The following is an 18,771-nucleotide window of genomic DNA, read 5'->3' as shown; positions in this document are numbered from 1 at the left end:
GAAGCCGGGCACAATATGACAACAGCCACTTCAAGTGCAGGGCGCGAAATTCTAAATATATTTTTTAGAAATATTTAACTTTCACACATTAACAAGTCCAATACAGCAAATGAAAGGTACACATCTTGTGAATCCAGCCAACATGTCCGATTTTTAAAATGTTTTACAGCGAAAACAGCACGTATATTTATGTTAGCTCACCACCAAATACAAAAAAGGACAGACATTTTTCACAGCACAGGTAGCATGCACAAAGCCAACCTAACTAACCAAGAACCAACCAAACTAACCAACAAACAACTTCATCAGATGACAGTCTTATAACATGTTATACAATAAATCTATGTTTTGTTCGAAAAATGTGCATATTTCAGGTATAAATCATAGTTTACATTGCAGCTACAATCAGAAATTGCACCGAAAGCAGCCATAATAATTACAGACACCAACGTCAAATACCTAATTACTCATCATAAAACATTTCTGAAAAATACATAGTGTACAGCAAATGAAAGACAGGCATCTTGTGATTCCAGCCAATATTTCCGATTTATTAAGTGTTCTACAGCGAAAACACAACATAGCGTTATATTAGCTTACCACAATAGCCAGAAACACAAGCCATTTCCCAGCAGCAAAAGTTAGCGATCGTAACAAACAAGCAAAAGATATATAATTTTTGACTAACTTTGATATACTTCATCAGATGACAGTCCTATAACATCAGGTTATACATACACTTATGTTTTGTTCGAAAATGTGCATATTTAGAGCTGAAATCAGTGGTTATACATTGTGCTAACGTAGCTACTTTTTCCCACAACGTCCGGATATTTTTCTGACACTTTTTCTGACACATATTCTGACCAAATAGCTATTCATAAACATAACTAAAAAATACATGTTGTATAGGAAATGATAGATACACTAGTTCTTAATGCAATCGCCGTGTTAGAATTCTAAAAATAACTTCATTACGACATAAGGCTTACGTTATGGCGAGCAAGTGCCCAAAACCTGGGCGCAAAACTAATAGTACACAGTTCGACAGATATATGAAATAGCATCATAAAATGGGTCCTACTTTTGCTGATCTTCCATCAGAATATTGTACAAGATGTCCTTTGTCAAGAACAATCGGCAGGACCTAGAAGAGAGCATCGATTTCAGATTTTCCACTTCCTGGTCAGGAAGTTTGTGCCAAATGAGTTCTGTTTTTCTCACAGATATAATTCAAACGGTTTTAGAAACTAGAGAGTGTTTTCTATCCAATAGTAATAATAATATGCATATTGTACGAGCAAGAATTGAGTACGAGGCCGTTTGAAATGGGCACCTTTTATCTGGCTACTCAATACTGCCCCTGCAGCCCAAACAGGTTAAAGAATTTGAAGTGGGTCTAGGGTGACAGGAAAGGTAGAGGTGATATGATCCTTGACTAGTCTCTCAAAGCACTTCATGATGACAGAAGTGAGTGCTACGGGGTGATAGTAATTTAGTTCAATTACCTTTGCTTTCTTAGGTACGGGGACAATGGTGGCCTTCTTGAAGCATGTGGGGACAACAGACTGGGATAGGGAGAGATTGAATATATCTGTAAACACACCAGCCAGCTGGTCTGCACATGCTCTGAGGACACAGCTAGGGATACCATCTGGGCCGGCAGCCTTGCGAGGGTTGATGTGCTTAAATGTCTTTCTCACGTTGGCCACGGAGAAGGAGAGCCCACAGTCCCTGATAGTGGGCAGCGTCGGTGGCAGTGTATTATCCTCAAAGCGAGCGAAGTTGTTCAGCCTGTCCGGAAGCAAGACGTCGGTGTCTGCGATGTGGCTGGTTTTCCTTTTATAATCCGTGATTGTCTGTAGACCCTGCCACATGCGCCTCGTGTCTGAGCCGTTGAACTGGGACTTAACTTTGTCCCTATACCGACATTTAGCCTGCTTGATTGCTTTGCGGAGGGAATAACTACACTGTTTGTATTCTTTTATATTCCCAGTCTTTCCCTGGTTAAATGCGGCAGTCCATATGATCAAAACAATCTTGAAGCGTGGATTCCGATTGGTCAGACCAGCATTGAATAGTCCTTACCACGGGTGCTTCCTGGTTGAGCTTCTGCCTATAGGAGGGAAGCAGCAAGATGGAATCGTGGGCCGATTTGCCGAATGGAGGACGGGGGAGGGCCTTGTATGCATTCTGGAAGGTAGTATAACAATGCTCAAGAGTTTTAGCAGCGCCAGTACAACAATCAATATATTGATAGAATTTCATGAGCCTTTTCCTCAAATTTGCTTCATTAAAATCCCCAGCTACCATAAATGCAGCCTCAGGATATGTGGTTTCCCGTTTGCATAAAGTCCAGTGAAGTTCTTTGAGGGCCGTTGTGGCATAGGTTTTTGGGGGGATATAGACCGCTGTGGCTATTATTGACGAAAATGATCTCGGGAGATAGTACGGTCGGCATTTGATTGTGAGATATTCTAGGTTGGGTGAACAGAAGGACTTGAGTTCCTGTATATTATCACAGTTACACCATAAGTCGTTAATCATAAAACATATACCTCCACCCTTCTGCTTCCCGGAGAGATGTTTGTTCCTGTCGGCGCGATGTACTGAGAACCTGGTTTACAGAGTCAGACAGTAGATCTTGAGAGAGCCATGTTTCCGTGAAGCAGAGTAAGTTACAATCCCTGGTGTCTCTCTGAAAAGCAACTCTCGCCTTGAGCTCATCAACTTTATTATCCAGAGATTGGACATTAGCGAGTAAAATACTCGGGAGCGGTGGATGGTGTGCACGCTTCCTAAGTCGGACCAGAAGACGGGTATCTCTCCTCCGCCAGCTTTGTTTTGGGTCAGCCTCTGGAATAAGTTAAATTGCTCTGGGGAGAGCAAACAAAGGATCTGCTCCAGCGAAGTCGTAATCCTGGTTGTAATGCTGGAAGTTTTGTTACCGCCGCTCTAATATCCAATAGTTCTTCCCGGCTGTATGTAATGACACAAAACAATTCCTGAGCTAATAACGTAAATAAGAGCAGATAAACAAACAAAATACTGCAGAGTTTCCTAAGAGCTAGTCGCGAAGCTGCCATCTCTGTCGGCACCATCTTCATCCCTCCGCTTGAAGTCCTGACAAAATTCTTCCCAGGGGGCCGATGAGCCTGGTACAGCTATATGTTTTTTTCCCTCTATGTAGTTTTTCCTTGCCACTGTGCTTCTGCTTCTGCTAGCTCTTTGTGGTCTTGGACAGACTACTGTAAAGCACTTTGTGACAAAGGCTTAATAAATAAATATGATTGGTTGATATCTCTTTCTTGCCCTCATCCTCTCTCTTCTCCCCCCTCACTCTTTCACTTTGTCTCGGTTTCTCTCCTCTCTCTCCTTCCCTTCTATCTCTCCCTGTATCTCAGGGGTAAAGGGGACAGTCCAGAGGCGCGTGCGCTATGTAAACTCATTGGAGCAGCTCTCCTGACCCTGCAGGCTAAGACCAACAGAGCGGTGGCCAACATGAGACCTGCCAAACCAGCCATCACTCTGCAAGGCAAGATGGAGCAGGCCCTACGCTGGGTCAACAACCCTGGACAGGATGACAGGGGTGTGGGTGAGTGAGGGAGGGAGAAGGGGATGTGGGGAGTGGAGAGTGGAGAAGGCAGGGGAGAGGAAAGGAGAGGATAATACAGTACAGTGTCCATCTTTATTTTGCACACCCCTATGTGCATGTGTGTTTATGTTGTACTCTGTTTCTGCCATGCTGCCGTCTGAGTGCAGTGTGTGAGCGGCCACAGCACAACTCAGGTAACTACTTTTACAGAGAACTGAACCATAAAGCTGTTATGCTGTACAGTGAGCTCCAAAAGTTTTGGGACAGTGACACATTTTTTTGTGTTTTGGCTCTGTACTCCAGCACTTTGGATTTGAAATGATACAATGACTATGAGGTTAACATGCAGACTGTCAGCTTTAATTTGAAGGTAATTTCATCCATATTGAGTGGATGAAACATTTTGCAATGGGAAATGTTTTGCAACAAAGTCTTTCAAATCCAGTGTGTTACACATGCATTACTCTACCCTCAAGGTCAGGCAGCAATCCGGGGCTTGGTATCGGAGGGCCGCCGGTTGGCTGGAGGGCTGGGGGGGCCGTACCGGCAGGACATGATTGTCCGCTGCGATCGCAATGAGGCGCTGATGACATCACTGGCAGACATAGCGGGGAGGGGAGAGGCCGAAGCCCCGCAGGCTAAAGCTACTGCTTCACAACTACAGGAAAGTCTGAAGGTAACACACACGCAGTGATGGGCAAAGATACAGGTAACTTCCAAAATAAAGGAAACACTTGAGTAAATGAGGGATACAAAGTATATTGAAAGCAGGTGCTTCCACACAGGTGTGGTTCCTGAGTTAATTAAAGAGTTTTAGTATAGCCAATTGGAATTTGTTGTCTGTATATTTGATCATTTCATTAAGGATACCATCAACACCACAGGCCTTTTTGGGTTGGAGGGTTTTTATTTTGTCCTGTAACTCATTCAACGTAATTGGAGAATCAAGTGGGTTCTGGCAGTCTTTAATAGTTGATTCTAGGATTTGTATTTGGTCATGTATATGTTTTTGCTCTTTATTCTTTGTTATAGAGCCAAAAAGATTGGAGAAGTGGTTTACCCATACATCTCCATTTTGGATAGATAATTCTTCTTCGCAATTAACATCCCATCATGCTTAGGGTCATGTATAAAATGCTCAGTTGCCCATTATTTTGGCTACCATGCCTAGAATAAGAGATTTCAGTGACTTTGAAAGAGGTGTCTCAAAGGAGCATAGGGTGTTTAATTAAAGTGTGGGTGTGTGTCTCAGTCACCAGATCCCAACCCAATTGAACACTTCTGGGAGATTCTGGAGCGACACTTGAGACCGCTTTTTCCACCACAATCAACAAAACACCAAATCATGGAGTTTCTTGTGAAAGAATGGTGTTGCATTCCTCCAATAGAGGTCCAAACACTTGCAGAATCTATTCCAAGGCACATTGAAGCTGTTGCAGCCCAAAGCCCTATAAATGTGCTAACCACACCACCCGCATCATGTGCGCAAGCGTTGCAAAATAAATGTACACATACATGTTATTCCATCATTGCACCCACACTGCTCGCCCGCATCAACTAAAACAGAACTTGGTTCTATTTGTGACGCTTGACACGCTGCAAGTCCCACCTCTCCAATCTCCTGCATATACCCACGTGGGGGATTGAACGATGAATTGAGGTCCACACTCCAGTCCAGTTGTTGGTGGTAATGCACCTTAAATGCACCGCCATATAAAGTCCAAAGAAGAAGAAGCTTGATGGAGAGATTACGAACTCGGTTCACCCTTTTATCTGTGGATTAATTGTCGGAGTAGAAGACCTTGTGCATTTCAGGTAAAATAAAAACCAACATTTTCTATCCCAGGACAAATTAGCTAACAACAGCAAGCCAGCTAGGTAAATTGCCATAAATGTTTAATGCCTTTCGACCTGTCCCCAAATTATTATAGTTGATTAAGAGTTTGTTATGATATTTCAACCTGCGTGTCCTGATCGCATCTGGTGTGGGTGGGCAAAATCAACATGCGCGTGAGCGGTGTGGTCAGCACGTAAGACACTTAATGTTGGTGTTTCCTATATTTTGGCAGTTACCTGTACATCAACATGCATCTTGTTACAAAATACCCTGATGTATCAAAATAAACTACAACTGTAACGTCCTGACCAGAGTTCGTATGTGTTTTGCTTGTTTAGTGTTGGTCAGGACGTGAGCTGGGTGGGAATTCTATGTTGTGTGTCTAGTTTGTCTGTTTCTATGTTGGGTTAAATGTGTTGCCTGATATGGTTCTCAATTAGAGGCAAGTGTTTGACATTTCCTCTGATTGAGAACCATATTAAGGTAGGCTGTTCTCACTGTTTGTTTGTGGGTGATTGTTCCTGTGTCAGTGTTGGTGCTACACGGGACGGTGACGGTTAGTGTGTTTTGTCAGTTTGTATAGTGTCTTGTTTTTTGTTTGATTAAATTCATTATGTCTAATTACCACGCTGTACATTGGTCCTCTGATCCTTCTCGCCTCTACTCGTCTGAGGAGGAGGACGACGTAGACTGCCGTTACAACAACACTGGTGCCAAAATATTTATTTAATTAAAATGTGTATTTTGTATTTTCAAAATATAGAATATACATTTGCGGGTAGCCTCCTTAAATGAATTATAAAACATTTACATTAATTATGACCCTAGGCTAATACGCTGAACAGTACCAATAGCCCAGACAATTGGCACAGTTCATAGAGTTTTTAGTCTTCAGAGATTTGTGGCCCCCTATTACTCCAAATTTGCATCATTGGTGTCAGAAATTAGATACTGTGCCTCAACATGAGCTCGCAGTCAGAGGTGCAAGTGGAGGAGGAGGAGAAAATGGGTTTGGAAGAAAGTCAAGGAATGGAACTCACTCCCCGAATGAGAGGGAGTGTAACTGATGGCATAGGCAATAACATAGTGTTTTTGCTTTCAACGTCGAATTCACTTTCCCCTTTTGGACCAACGTCACTGCATTATTCTCGCTCAGGAAGTGCATCCTTGTGCTTCAACTTTCTTTCAAGCTCCTCCACTCCTCCACTGACCCCTCTCATGGCCTCACACAATAACGCCATAAGACTTTTGATACCAATTCAGCAAATTTGGGGTGATAGGGGGCCACAAAATTTTGAACCGCTTTTGATATTATTTTTTAAGTATTTTGAGCATTTTGAAAATATTAAAATAGGCTACCATTCTCTGAAGTCTCTTGTTGTAACAAAAAAAAATCACCATGTCATTTACAAATGACATGGTGATTTTTTTTTTCAGGCCATTCAAATACAAATGACAAAATAGTAATTGAAATATGTTTTTTAAATACATGTAACAAAAATACTGTCCATCTCTGAAATTACACACACAGACATATCGCTCATCAAAAATGACATTTATTTTTCTGTCATCATTCTCTATTTCTAGTCTTGGCCAAAAGTTTTGAGAATGACACAAATATTATTTTTCACAGTCTGCTGCCTCAGTTTGTATGATGGCAATTTGCATATACTCCAGAATGTTATGAAGAGTGATCAGATGAATTGCAATTAATTGCAAAGTCCCTCTTTGCCATGCAAATTAACTGAATCCCCAAAAACATTTCCACTGCGTTTCAGCCCTGCCACAAAAGGACCAGCTGACATCATGTCAGTGATTCTCTCGTTAACACAGGTGTGAGTGTTGACGAGGACAAGGCTGGAGATCACTCTGTCATGCTGATTGAGTTGGAAGAACAGACTGGAAGCTTCAAAAGGAGGGTGGTGTTTGGAATCATTGTTCTTCCTCTGTCAGCCATGGTTACCTGCAAGGAAACCCGTGCCGTCATTATTGCTTTGCACAAAAAGGGCTTCACAGGCAAGGATATTGCTGCCAGTAAGATTGAACCTAAATCAACCATTTATCGGATCCCCAAGAACTTCAAGGAGAGCGGTTCAATTATTGTGAAGAAGGCTTCAGGGCGCCCAAAAAAGTCCAGCAAGCGCCAGGACCGTCTCCTAAAGTTGATTCAGATGCGGGATCGGGGCACCACCAGTACAGAGCTTGCTCAGGAATGGAAGCAGGCAGGTGTGAGTGCATCTGCATGCACAGTGAGGCGATGACTTTTGGAGGATGGCCTGGTGTCAAGAAGGGCAGCAAAGAAGCCACTTCTCTCCAGGAAAAACATCAGGGACAGACTGATATTCTGCAAAAGGTACAGGGATTGGACTGCTGAGGACTGGGGTAAAGTCGTTTTCTCTGATGAATCCCCTTTCCGATTGTTTAGTTTATCCGGAAAAAAGCTTGTCCGGAGAAGACAAGGTGAGCGCTACCATCAGTCCTGTGTCATGCCAACAGTAAAGCATCCTGAGACATTCATGTGTGGGGTTGCTTCTCAGCCAAGGGAGAGGGCTCACTCACAATTTTGCCTAAGAACACAGCCATGAATAAAGAATGGTACCAACACATCCTCTGAGAGCAACTTCTCCCAACCATCCAGGAACAGTTTGCTGATGAACAATGCCTTTTCCAGCATGGTGGAGCACCTTGCCATAAGGCAAAAGTGATAACCAAGTGGCTCGGGGAACAAAACATCGATATTTTGGGTCCATGGCCAGGAAACTCCCCAGACCATAATCCCATTGAGAACTTGTGGTCAATCCTCAAGAGGCGGGTGGACAAACAAAAATCCACTAATTCTGCCGAACTCCGAGCATTGATTATGCAATAATGGGCTGCCATGAGTCAGGATGTGGCCCAAAAGTTAATTGACAGCATGCCAGGGCAGATTGCAGAGGTCTTGAAAAAGAAGGGTCAACACTGTAAATATTGACTCTTTGTAATTCTTTGTAATGACTCTTCATGTAATTGTCAATTTAAGCCTTTGACACTTATGAAATGCTTGTAATTATACTTCAGTATTCCATAGTAACATCTGACAAAAATATCTAAAGACACTGAAGCAGCAAACTTTGTGAAAATGTATAATTGTGTCATTCTCAAAACTTTTGGCCACGACTGTACATTAGACATATAAAACATGTACTGATATAAATATCCATGCTGTATGTCTGTCAGGACTTGAAGGGTCGTATGCAGGAAGTCATGACCCAGGAAGTATCCGATGTGTTCAGTGACACCACCACCCCCATTAAACTACTGGCCGTGTCTGCGACTGCCCCCCCAGAGGCCCCACACAGAGAGGAGGTACTGTCTGTCTTTCTGTTATATATACTGTCTGTCTCCTTGTCTGTGTGTATGTCTATATTTGTATATTTCCTTTCTATAACGTTGTGTAGAAATTAGAGGCTAATTTGTGTGTGTGTGTGTATGTTGCAGGTGTTTGATGAGCGTGCTGGTAACTTTGAGGCCCATGCGGGTCGCCTGGGCGCAACAGCGGAGAAGGCGGCGGCCGTGGGATCAGCCAATAAGAACACAGTTGAGGGAATACAGGCTACCGTTAAACACACCAGAGAACTCACTCCACAGGTACGTGTGTGTGTGTGTGTGTGTGTGTGTGTGTGTGTGTATGTGTGTCCACAGACTTAGTCTTTAGATAGACACAACAATGATGTTGATTATGAGTGTGTGTTCAGGTGACCTCCGCAGCTCGTATCCTGTTGAAGAATCCAGGTAACCAGGCGGCCTACGAACACTTTGACACCATGAAGAACCAGTGGATCGACAATGTAGAGAAACTCACTGGTAACACACACACACACACACTCGCATGCATGCATATGCAAACACACACACACACACACACACACACGTGGACACACACCAAAAGATTTCTGAAATCTGTGTACTGTATGTTTCACTCTTCCTCATGTCTCTTTGTGTGTGTGTGTGTGTGTGTGTGTCTGTGTACGTGTCTGTCTGTGTGCTTGCATGCGTGTGTGTGCAGGTCTGGTGGATGAAGCCATAGACACCAAGTCTCTGCTGGATGCGTCTGAGGAGGCGATAAAGAAGGACATCGATAAGTGTCGTGTCGCCATAGCAAATGTACAGCCGCAGATGCTAGTTGCCGGGGCGACCAGCATAGCTCGGCGAGCAAATCGCGTACTACTGGTAGCGAAGAGAGAGGTGGAGAACTCAGAGGACCCATGGTTCAGAGAAGCAGTGAAACGTGCATCAGATATACTCAGCCACACTATATCACCTATGGTTATAGACGCTAAGGCTGTGGCCGGAAATATACAGTACCCAGGTACTTACACGCACGCACACATATATGCCTTGCTTCTGCCACCAGAATTTGACTGTAATTCATGCCCATACCTCTCCCACTCAGCCCTTCAGAAGGCATTTTTAGATTCTTGCCTCAGAATTCTGGCTGCTGTTGGGAAGGTCAGAGAAGCCTTCAGCCTCCCGGAACCAGACTTCCCCCCTCCACCCCCAGACCTAGACAAGCTACACGTGAGTACAAACACACACACACAGTGTTACACAAACTCTTGAACTGTTTCAGCGTCAGGCATTGTTAAATAAAACAAGAAAAACAATTCTTTCAATCTGGGGCTTAGGTGGGGCCTACATCTCTCCGTCCGTCTGACCGTCTTTCTGTCTGTCTGTCTGTCCCCTCCAGGTGAGTGATCAGGAGCAGCCCCCCCCTAAGCCCCCCCTACCAGAGGGAGAGGTGCCCCCTCCTCGCCCCCCACCTCCAGAGGAGAAAGAGAGAGACAAAGATGAAGACTTTCCAGAGCAGAAGGCAGGAGAGCTGCTCAGTGAGCCCATGATGGTGGCTGCTAGGCAACTACACGACGAGGCACGCAAGTGGTCCAGCAAGGTTAGCACACACACACACACGTACATATACACGTACATACGCTGCTCTGGTGTTAGGGTGCTAGCCATTAGCTTTAGTGCAGCTGTAAGTATGTGCTAGTGTGTATGTGTGTTAGTGCAGGTGTTCATGCATTTCCCAGACAGGAGTAGACCTACTGTATACGGTTTAGCTGTGCTAGTAGGCCCTACCAGTGGTATTACTGTGGTAATGCAGTCTTAGTTCCAGTGGTAATGTAATCTTATTACCAGTGGTAATGTGATTGTACAGGGTTTAGTACAGAGTTTTACTGCGGCTACTGTATTAATATCTACAGAGGAAGGATTGGTTATGACAAATAGGAGAGTTATGGAGGGGTTATGGTTATGATAGAGGAGATATGTGGAGTGGTTGGGTATGACAGACGCGGTTCTCTGATGTCCTGTGTGTCTCTACTCTGAGTTGTACAATAAAGGGATTTCTCCAACACGACTGTGTTGCTGAAATATGAAGATCTGGGAGCTGATTCCAATTTCAGACGAAAACTGGAAACTGTCATCTGAGAAAGGTGTCTGCATGCTGTGTCTCTAATCTAACCTTCAAACATGAGTAGGGTTGCAAAATTCCCTTAACTTTACCACAAATTCTCAGATTTTCCAGAAATTGTAGGATTCCGGAATTCTTGCTTATTCCTTTCTGATTCCGGGAATCTTCCAACCAGGATTTCTGGAAAACCTGGGAATTTTGGGAAAGTTACGGGAATTGTTTAACCCTAAACAGAAGGACTAGAACAGAACAGTCTTACAGAGTCTGGACAAAAACACAATTCTCTCTCAGTCAGAGTCAATATTGGTTTGGTTTCTGTCTACTACACAACATTGAAACAATTATAGAATACTTTTGTACCTGTCTGTACCTGTATCTAAATTAACACTGTAGCCCAGGCTGACTTCCTCTCCCCCTACCACAGCTCTCCTCATTGCTACCTGCCTAGCCCAACTCTTCCTTCCCCTCCTCTCTCCTCCCTGATAGAACTGTCTGCCTCTTCTCCTCTCTTCTTTCCGTTCTCCCCCAGTGGTAGTATCGCTTTTTTCCCTCCATCCTCTCATTCCTCCTCCTCCCGACTGTAGACTTCCTCTTGTCCTTCTGTCCATTCAGTGCCTGTCATACTAACGCTCTACTTTCTACATTCTGCCTCCCCTCTTATCTATCTCCTCGTCCCTCTGCCTCTCTCCTCACCCCTATCACTCCTACATCACTCCCCTCCTCTCCTCACCCACCCCCAGCCTGAGGAAGAGGAGGGTGTAGAGGTAGATGATGAAGACGAGTTTACTGATGGTGAGGATGACTATGAGCCAGAGCTGTTGATGATGCCGTCTAACGGCAATGCCGTAAATCAACCCATCCTAGCCGCCGCACAATCGCTTCATCAGGAGGCGCGCAAGTGGTCCAGCAAGGTACTGGCCACTGCATCCCCTCTGCATCCTGCTGTTGAAAAAGTAACTTACTGTTACTATGGGAACAAGTCATTTACTGGTACTATGGGAACTTGTAATTTACTAGGATTACGTTTTCAGAAAGGTGTAGACTACATCCTGACTGCATCCCATCTGCACCGCTACTATGGAAACTCTCGGCTCTGCATCCTGCTGTAACCATGGGGACATCCAATCAGCTATGGCTGCTGCATTACTCCTGGACACTTAGTTGACACACAGTTGTGTTTACATTGTGTTGTTGGGGTTATGTTAAGGTTGCCTGTGAGGATTGTTGTTGGAATGGCACCTTTGTTGCACCTGCTGGATAAACTGATACTGGCTTCTCAAGTCCCTCCCTTGGGTAACTAAGTGGTTTAGAGGAGGAGCCAGTTGCTCGGACTCTGCCTTTGTCCAACCTGTGAAGCCAAGGATGACAGCTTCTCACTACTTTCTGGGTGATGTAGTGTTCCTAGCTGCCTGCTGCTGGTAGGATGACACTTCCTGCTTTGCCTGATGATAAATATTAACCTCCACCTGACCATCATCACATGGTATAACCTATCGGCGCTGTATGTGAGTGTGTGTGTGCGTGCGTGCGTGCCCGAGTGTTGTAAAACATTCTAAATCAAGCTCAAGAAAACTAACTTTTGGACTACACATTTCCATTACACATGATCGTCAACCATTGAAGATCAATGTCTGAGAACATAAATGTATGAAAGACTATTAACACAGAGGCATGGAGAAGTGGAACGTGAAACACGTCAGATGCATTCAGGAGGACCCCACCCATCCACAATACTAACTCCATCTTTCCCATTGTCCCTCCCCCCAATTTCCCCCCATCACACTAACCCCTCTCCCCTTCCCCCTTCCTCCACAGGGAAATGACATCATTGCGGCAGCCAAGAGGATGGCATTGCTGATGGCTGAGATGTCCCGGTTGGTACGCGGCGGCAGCGGTAATAAGCGGGCTATGATCCAGTGTGCTAAAGATATTGCCAAAGCCTCGGATGAGGTCACCAGGCTGGCCAAAGAGGTGGCCAAGCAGTGTACTGACCGACGCATCAGAACCAACCTGCTGCAGGTACACATACACAAGCACGCACATACAAACACACACCTGCACGCACACTCACTCAGGGGGTGTACTGTAACATTCTGTTTATGTGTCCAGGTGTGTGAGCGTATCCCCACCATCAGTACTCAGCTGAAGATCCTGTCAACAGTCAAAGCCACCATGCTGGGACGAACCAACATCAGCGAGGAGGAGTCTGAACAGGTGAGAGAGAAAATTAAGAAAAAAAATCCTCAGCAATCTACACACAATACCTCATACTGACAAAACGAAAACAGGTTTTTCAAATGTATTAAAAGTAAAAAACAGAAATACCTTATTTACATAAGTTTTCAGACCGTTTGCTATGAAACTTGAAATTGAGCTCAGGTGCATCCTGTTTCCATTGATCATCCTTTGATGTTTCTACAACTTGATTGGAGTCCACCTGTGGAATATTCAATTGATTGGATATGATTTGGAAAGGCACACACACTGTCTATGCAAGGTTCCACAGTTGACAGTGCATGTCAGAGCAAAAACCAAGCCATGAAGGAATTGTCCGTAGAGCTCCAAGACAGGATTGTATCGAGGCACAGATCTGGGGAAGAGTAGCAAAAAAATGAGAGAAGGACCTTGGTCAGGGAGGTGACCAAGGGAGGGAGGTGACCAGGGAGATGACCAAGAACCCGATGGTCACTCTGACAGAGCTCTACAGTTCCTCTGTGGAGATGGGAGAACCTTCCAGAAGGACAACTATCTCTGCAGCACTCCACCAATCAGGCCGGAAGCCACTCAGTAAAAGGCAAATAACAGCCCGCTTGGAGTTTGACAAATGGAACCTAAAGACTCTCAGACCATGAGAAACAAGATTATCTGGTCTGATGTAACCAAGATTCAATCATTGGCCTGAATGCCAAGCATTATGTCTGGAAGAAACCTGGCACCATCCCTACGGTAAAGCATGGTGGTGGCAGCATCATGCTGTGGGGATGTTTTTCAACGGCAGGGACTGGGAGACTAGTCAGGATCGAAGGAAATATGAACAGAGCAAAGTACTAACTCCCCAAATACATACCCAAGACTCGAGGCTGTAATTGCTGCTTCAACAAAGTATTGAGTAAAGGGTGTGAATACTTAAATAAATGTGATATTAAAAATATATATATATATATAAATGAGCAAACATTTCTAAAAAAACTATTTTTGCTATGTAATTATGGTATTGTGTGTAGAGGATAAAAACAATTTAATCAATATTAGAATAAGGCTGTAACCTAACAAAATGTGGAAAAAGTCAAGGGGTCTGAATACTTTCCGAAGGCACTGTATATATTTTCAAACCTGTTTCAACTCCTTTGCTCCCCCAAAGGCTACAGTTTAACTTCTCTGCGCTACGGATCCCTTTTACGGGATCATTTTCCTGAACAACCGCTGAATTACAGGGCGCAAAATATTACTAAAAATATTTATAATCATGCAATCCCAAGTGAAATATACCAAAACACAGCTTAGCTTGTTGTTAATCCACCTATCGTGTCAGATTTGGAAAATATGCTTTTGCAGCGAAAGCAATCAAAGCTTTTGTGAGTGTATCAATCAATGCTACAACAGCTAGCAGCTGTTTTTAACAAACATAATCGATAATATTTCAACCGGACCGTAACCTATTCAATAAAAGAAAGAAAGAAAATGGAGAGCAACCCCTCTCGCGTGCAGGAACTAATCAGAGGACACCTGACTACTTTTGAAATATCTCGCTCATTTTTCAAAATAAAAGCCTGAAACTATGTCTAAAGCCTGGTCACAGCCTGAGGAAGCCATTGGAAAATGAATCTGGTTGATACCCCTTTAAATTGATGAAACACAGATTAAAATAAAATCACTTCCTGGTTAGATTTCCGCAGGTTTTCGCCTGCAGAATCAGTTTTGTTATCCTCACAGACAATATTTTGACAGTTTTGGAAACTTTAGAGTGTTTTCTATCCTAATCTGTAAATTATATGCATATTCTACGATCTAGACCTGAGAAATAGTCCGTTTACCTTGGGAACGTTATTTAAAAAAAATTATAATAATCTGACCCCTAGCGTTAAGAGGTTAACCTATCTCTCCCTCCAACATCCAGGCTACAGAGATGCTGGTCCATAATGCCCAGAACCTGATGCAGTCAGTTAAGGAGACCGTGAGAGAGGCCGAGGCTGCTTCAATCAAGATCCGCACCGATGCAGGCTTCACCCTGCGCTGGGTCCGCAAGACCCCCTGGTACCAGTAACAGACACGGGTGCCAACACACACACACACACACAAACAAACAGGTGTAGTTTTACGGCATACTCTGTATGTGTAGTTAGTAGAGTACACCTAACGACATCCCTGTTGAAATAAGTTTGAGTTGTTAGCTCCAAAGTTCAATTTATCCGTTACCATGTTATTATGTAGGACAACAGCTTTAATATATATTTTTAGTATGTTGGGTTTCAAGAGTTTTTTAGCATGAAGAGTTTTTATATTTTCTAACCGTGGTGACTTCTTTTTTTACCTGTCCCATTCTAAATGAATGTCACCGGCCCACTTCAACCACTGGTACACAATGAGTGGGTCCTAAATGGCATCCTATTCCCTATATAGCGCACTACTTTTGACTACAGCCCTATGGGCCCTGATCAAAAGTAGAGCACTACATAGGGATTAGCATGTGACGTACAGTGACAGCTTTGTTTGTATGATGTATGATGTTAATCTGATATGAAGTGAGCGATATGCTATTTATTGACTTCTGGAAGCTGCCAGGCTGGCGTGTTGGTTGGTGCTCAAGGGATGCTTCCTGTGTTTTTACAGAATTTTATTTGACATGTCACAAACACCACCAAAGACTTTGTTTTACACCACTGTATATGAACATACACTATACACTACCGTTGGAAAGTTTGGGGTCACTTAGAAATGTCCTTATTTTGAAAGAAAAGCTCATTTTTGTCCATTAAAATAACATGAAATTGATCAGAAATACAGTGTAAACATTGTTAATGTTTTAAATGACTATTGTAGTTAAAAAAACAGCAGATTTTTTAATGGAATATCTACATAGGCCCATTATCAGAAACCATCACTCCTGTGTTCCAATGGCACGTTGTTAGCTAATCCAAGTTTATCATTTTAAAAAGGCTAATTGATCATTAGAAAACCCCTTTGCAATTATGTAAGCACAGCTGAACTTTTGTGCTGATTTAAAGAAGCAATAAAAACTGGACTTCATTAGACTAGTTGAGTATCTGGAGCATCAGCATGTGTGGGTTTGATTACAGGATCAAAATGGCTAAAAACAAAACTTTCTTCTGAAACTCGTCAGTCTTATTGCTTAAGGCCAGACTTAAGGACAGTTTTAGTGCTTCCTTAATCAGCACAAGTTTTCAGCTGTGCTAACATAATTGCAAAAGGGTTTTCTAATAATCAATTAGCCTTTTTCAAATTATAAACTTGGATTAGCTAACACAACGTGCCATTGGAACACGGGAGTGATGGTTGCTTATAATGGGTCTCTGTACGCCTATGTAGATATTCCATAAAAAAATCTGCCGTTTCCAGCTACAATAGTCATTTACAACATTAAGTGTCTACACTATTTCTGATCCATTTGATGTTAAAAATAACAATAATGGCCAATTTTTGCTTTTCTTTAAAAAACGAGGCCATTTCTAAGTGACTCCAAACTTTTGAACAATAGTGTATATATAAAAGTATGTGGACACCCTTTCCAATTAGTGGGTTCGGTTATTTCAGCCACATCCATTGCTGGCAGGTGTATAAAATCGAGCACACAATCATGCAATCTCTGGTGACAAACAATGGCAGTAGAATGGCCTTACTGAAGAGATTGGTGATTTTAAACGTGGCACCGTCATAGGATGCCACCTTTCCAACAAGTCAGTTAATCAAACTTCTGCCCTGCTAGAGCTGCCACGGTCAACAGTAAGTGCTGCTATTGTGAAGTGGAAACGTCTACGAGCAACAAAGGCTCAATGGTGAAGTGGTACAAACTCACAGAACGTTAACACAGAGTGCAGAAGCGCGTAAAGATTGTCTGTCCTCGGTTGCAACACTTCCTACCGAGTTCTAAACTTCCTCTGGAAGCATCGTCAGCACAAGAACTGTTCGTCGGGAGTTTCATGAAATGGGTCTCCATGGCCGAGCAGCCGCACACAAGCCTAAGATCACCATGTGCAATGCCAAGTGTCGGCTGGACTGGTGTAAAGCGTTCCGCCATTGGACTCTGGAGCAGTGGAAACGCGTTCTCTGGAGTGATGAATCACGCTTCACTATCTGGCAGTCTGATGGCCAAATCTGGGTTTGGTGTTTCCCAAGAAAAAGCTACATGCCCCAATGTATAGTATCAACTGTAAAGATTGGTGGAGGAGGAATAATGGTCTGGGGAAGTTTTTCAAGGTTCAGGCTAGGCCCCTTAATTCCAGTGAAGGGAAGTCTTAACGCTACAGTATTCAATGACATTCTAGACGATTCTGTGCTTTCAACTTTGTGGCAACAGTTTGAAGGCCCTTTCCTGTTTCAGCATGACAATGCTCCCATGGACAAAGCGAGAAATACAGAAATGGTTTGTCGAGATCGGTGTGGAAGAACTTGACCCCATCGGACACCTTTGGGTTGAATTGGAACGCCAACTGCGAGCCAGGCCTAATCACCCAACATCAGTGCCCGACCTCACTCATGCTCTTGCGGCTGAATGGAAGCAAATCTCCGCAGCAATGTTCCAACATCTAGAGGAAAGCCTTCCCAGAAGAGTGGTGGCTGTTTTAGCAGCAAAGGGGGACCAACTCCATATTAATGCCCATGATTTTGGAATGAGATGTTTGATGAGCAGGTGTCCATATACTTTTGGTCATGTAGTGTATGATAGGACTTTCTGACAACCTTAAAAGCACAATTAATGCAGATGTAAAGATCAGGTTAGAAAACACTGAATGTACTCAAGTTTATTAGAACCTTGTTTTCTGGAGTTCAAAAAGACAATGAAATAAGATTGTTTTGCAGTGTGATTGTGACGCTGATTAGATTATTATTTTCTTTGTGTTCCATGTAACAGTTGAACTGTTAGTTTGGTACTTTTTTTTAAAGCCAATCTTTACAGTTACACATCCCGTCCACCTGCTCTATCAGTGTGAGTGTGTTTGTCTGTGATATATGTTTATGTGTGTGTGTGTGTGCGCATGCGAGTATTGGTATTAAGCTGTAATGGTTAAGGCCGGTAAAGCACCACAGTACTGCTTAGGGTAAAGCAGCCTACTAGTTGGGTTTAAGGCTGTCAATACTGTGGTTTATGCTGATACAGTCCAGGTGGCAGTTCTAAAAATCTCGAATTTTATTTTTAGCCAGCTAACTTTCCAAAATTGCTTGAAATAACTTCATGTTTTTGAGAAATGTGACTGTTTATTAAAGTTTGGTGACTGTTTATTAAAGTTTGGTGGCTAACTTGATAGTCCCGCTTTCTGGAATACCCCACTTGTTAACAAACTTTATTTATGTTATTATGGTTACATATTGAGCATGTAGTCACTGAGCCCCCTGTCCATGTTTAGGTGCAGTGTTAAGGTGTGTGCACAGGGTTAGGGTGTGTATTCTGTGAATGTACGTATAAAACACTGTCAGACAGCCTGCCAACAAATACATTGTGCCTTGGAATAATAAAGAAAACATTAAAATATATTTCGTCTTTCATTTATATATTACATCTACAGTGCCTTCTGAAAGTATTCACATCCCTTGACTTTTTCCACATTTTGTCGTTACAGCCTGAATTTAAAATTGCTAAAATACATACTGGCCTAGACACAATATCGCATAATGTCAAAATGGAATTAGTGAGATCAAAGTATTGATACAGTG

The 18,771-nt window shown here is 43.1% G+C and overlaps 1 protein-coding gene across 7 annotated transcripts in view; it reads left to right on the top strand.

Annotated features, from left to right (window-relative positions):
- The window catches only part of LOC129860820 (vinculin-like), a 61,202-nt gene extending 42,613 nt beyond the window's left edge, over positions 1-18,589 (top strand). The window contains exons 11-23 of one of the 7 annotated variants that reach the window (XM_055931638.1): positions 3,405-3,595; positions 3,763-3,789; positions 4,072-4,271; positions 8,649-8,777; positions 8,910-9,059; positions 9,167-9,275; positions 9,478-9,780; positions 9,865-9,989; positions 10,159-10,359; positions 11,622-11,792; positions 12,697-12,900; positions 12,991-13,095; positions 14,999-18,589. In XM_055931638.1, coding sequence (XP_055787613.1) covers positions 3,405-3,595; positions 3,763-3,789; positions 4,072-4,271; positions 8,649-8,777; positions 8,910-9,059; positions 9,167-9,275; positions 9,478-9,780; positions 9,865-9,989; positions 10,159-10,359; positions 11,622-11,792; positions 12,697-12,900; positions 12,991-13,095; positions 14,999-15,145 — 2,062 coding nt within the window. In that variant the 3' untranslated portion in view covers positions 15,146-18,589. Of the gene's footprint in view, positions 1-3,404; positions 3,596-3,762; positions 3,790-4,071; positions 4,272-8,648; positions 8,778-8,909; positions 9,060-9,166; positions 9,276-9,477; positions 9,990-10,158; positions 10,360-11,621; positions 11,793-12,696; positions 12,901-12,990; positions 13,096-14,998 lie in introns of all 7 variants that reach the window. The other 6 variants (XM_055931647.1, XM_055931664.1, XM_055931619.1 and 3 more) reach the window with 6 other exon arrangements.
- Positions 18,590-18,771: the final 182 nt, after the last annotated feature.

Source organism: Salvelinus fontinalis, chromosome 1 (assembly GCF_029448725.1).
Source record: "Salvelinus fontinalis isolate EN_2023a chromosome 1, ASM2944872v1, whole genome shotgun sequence".
In the NCBI taxonomy this organism is placed as follows: domain Eukaryota; kingdom Metazoa; phylum Chordata; class Actinopteri; order Salmoniformes; family Salmonidae; genus Salvelinus; species Salvelinus fontinalis.
Note: the sequence above shows the minus strand (reverse complement) of the source record. Positions and strands in the feature narration are given on the sequence as shown.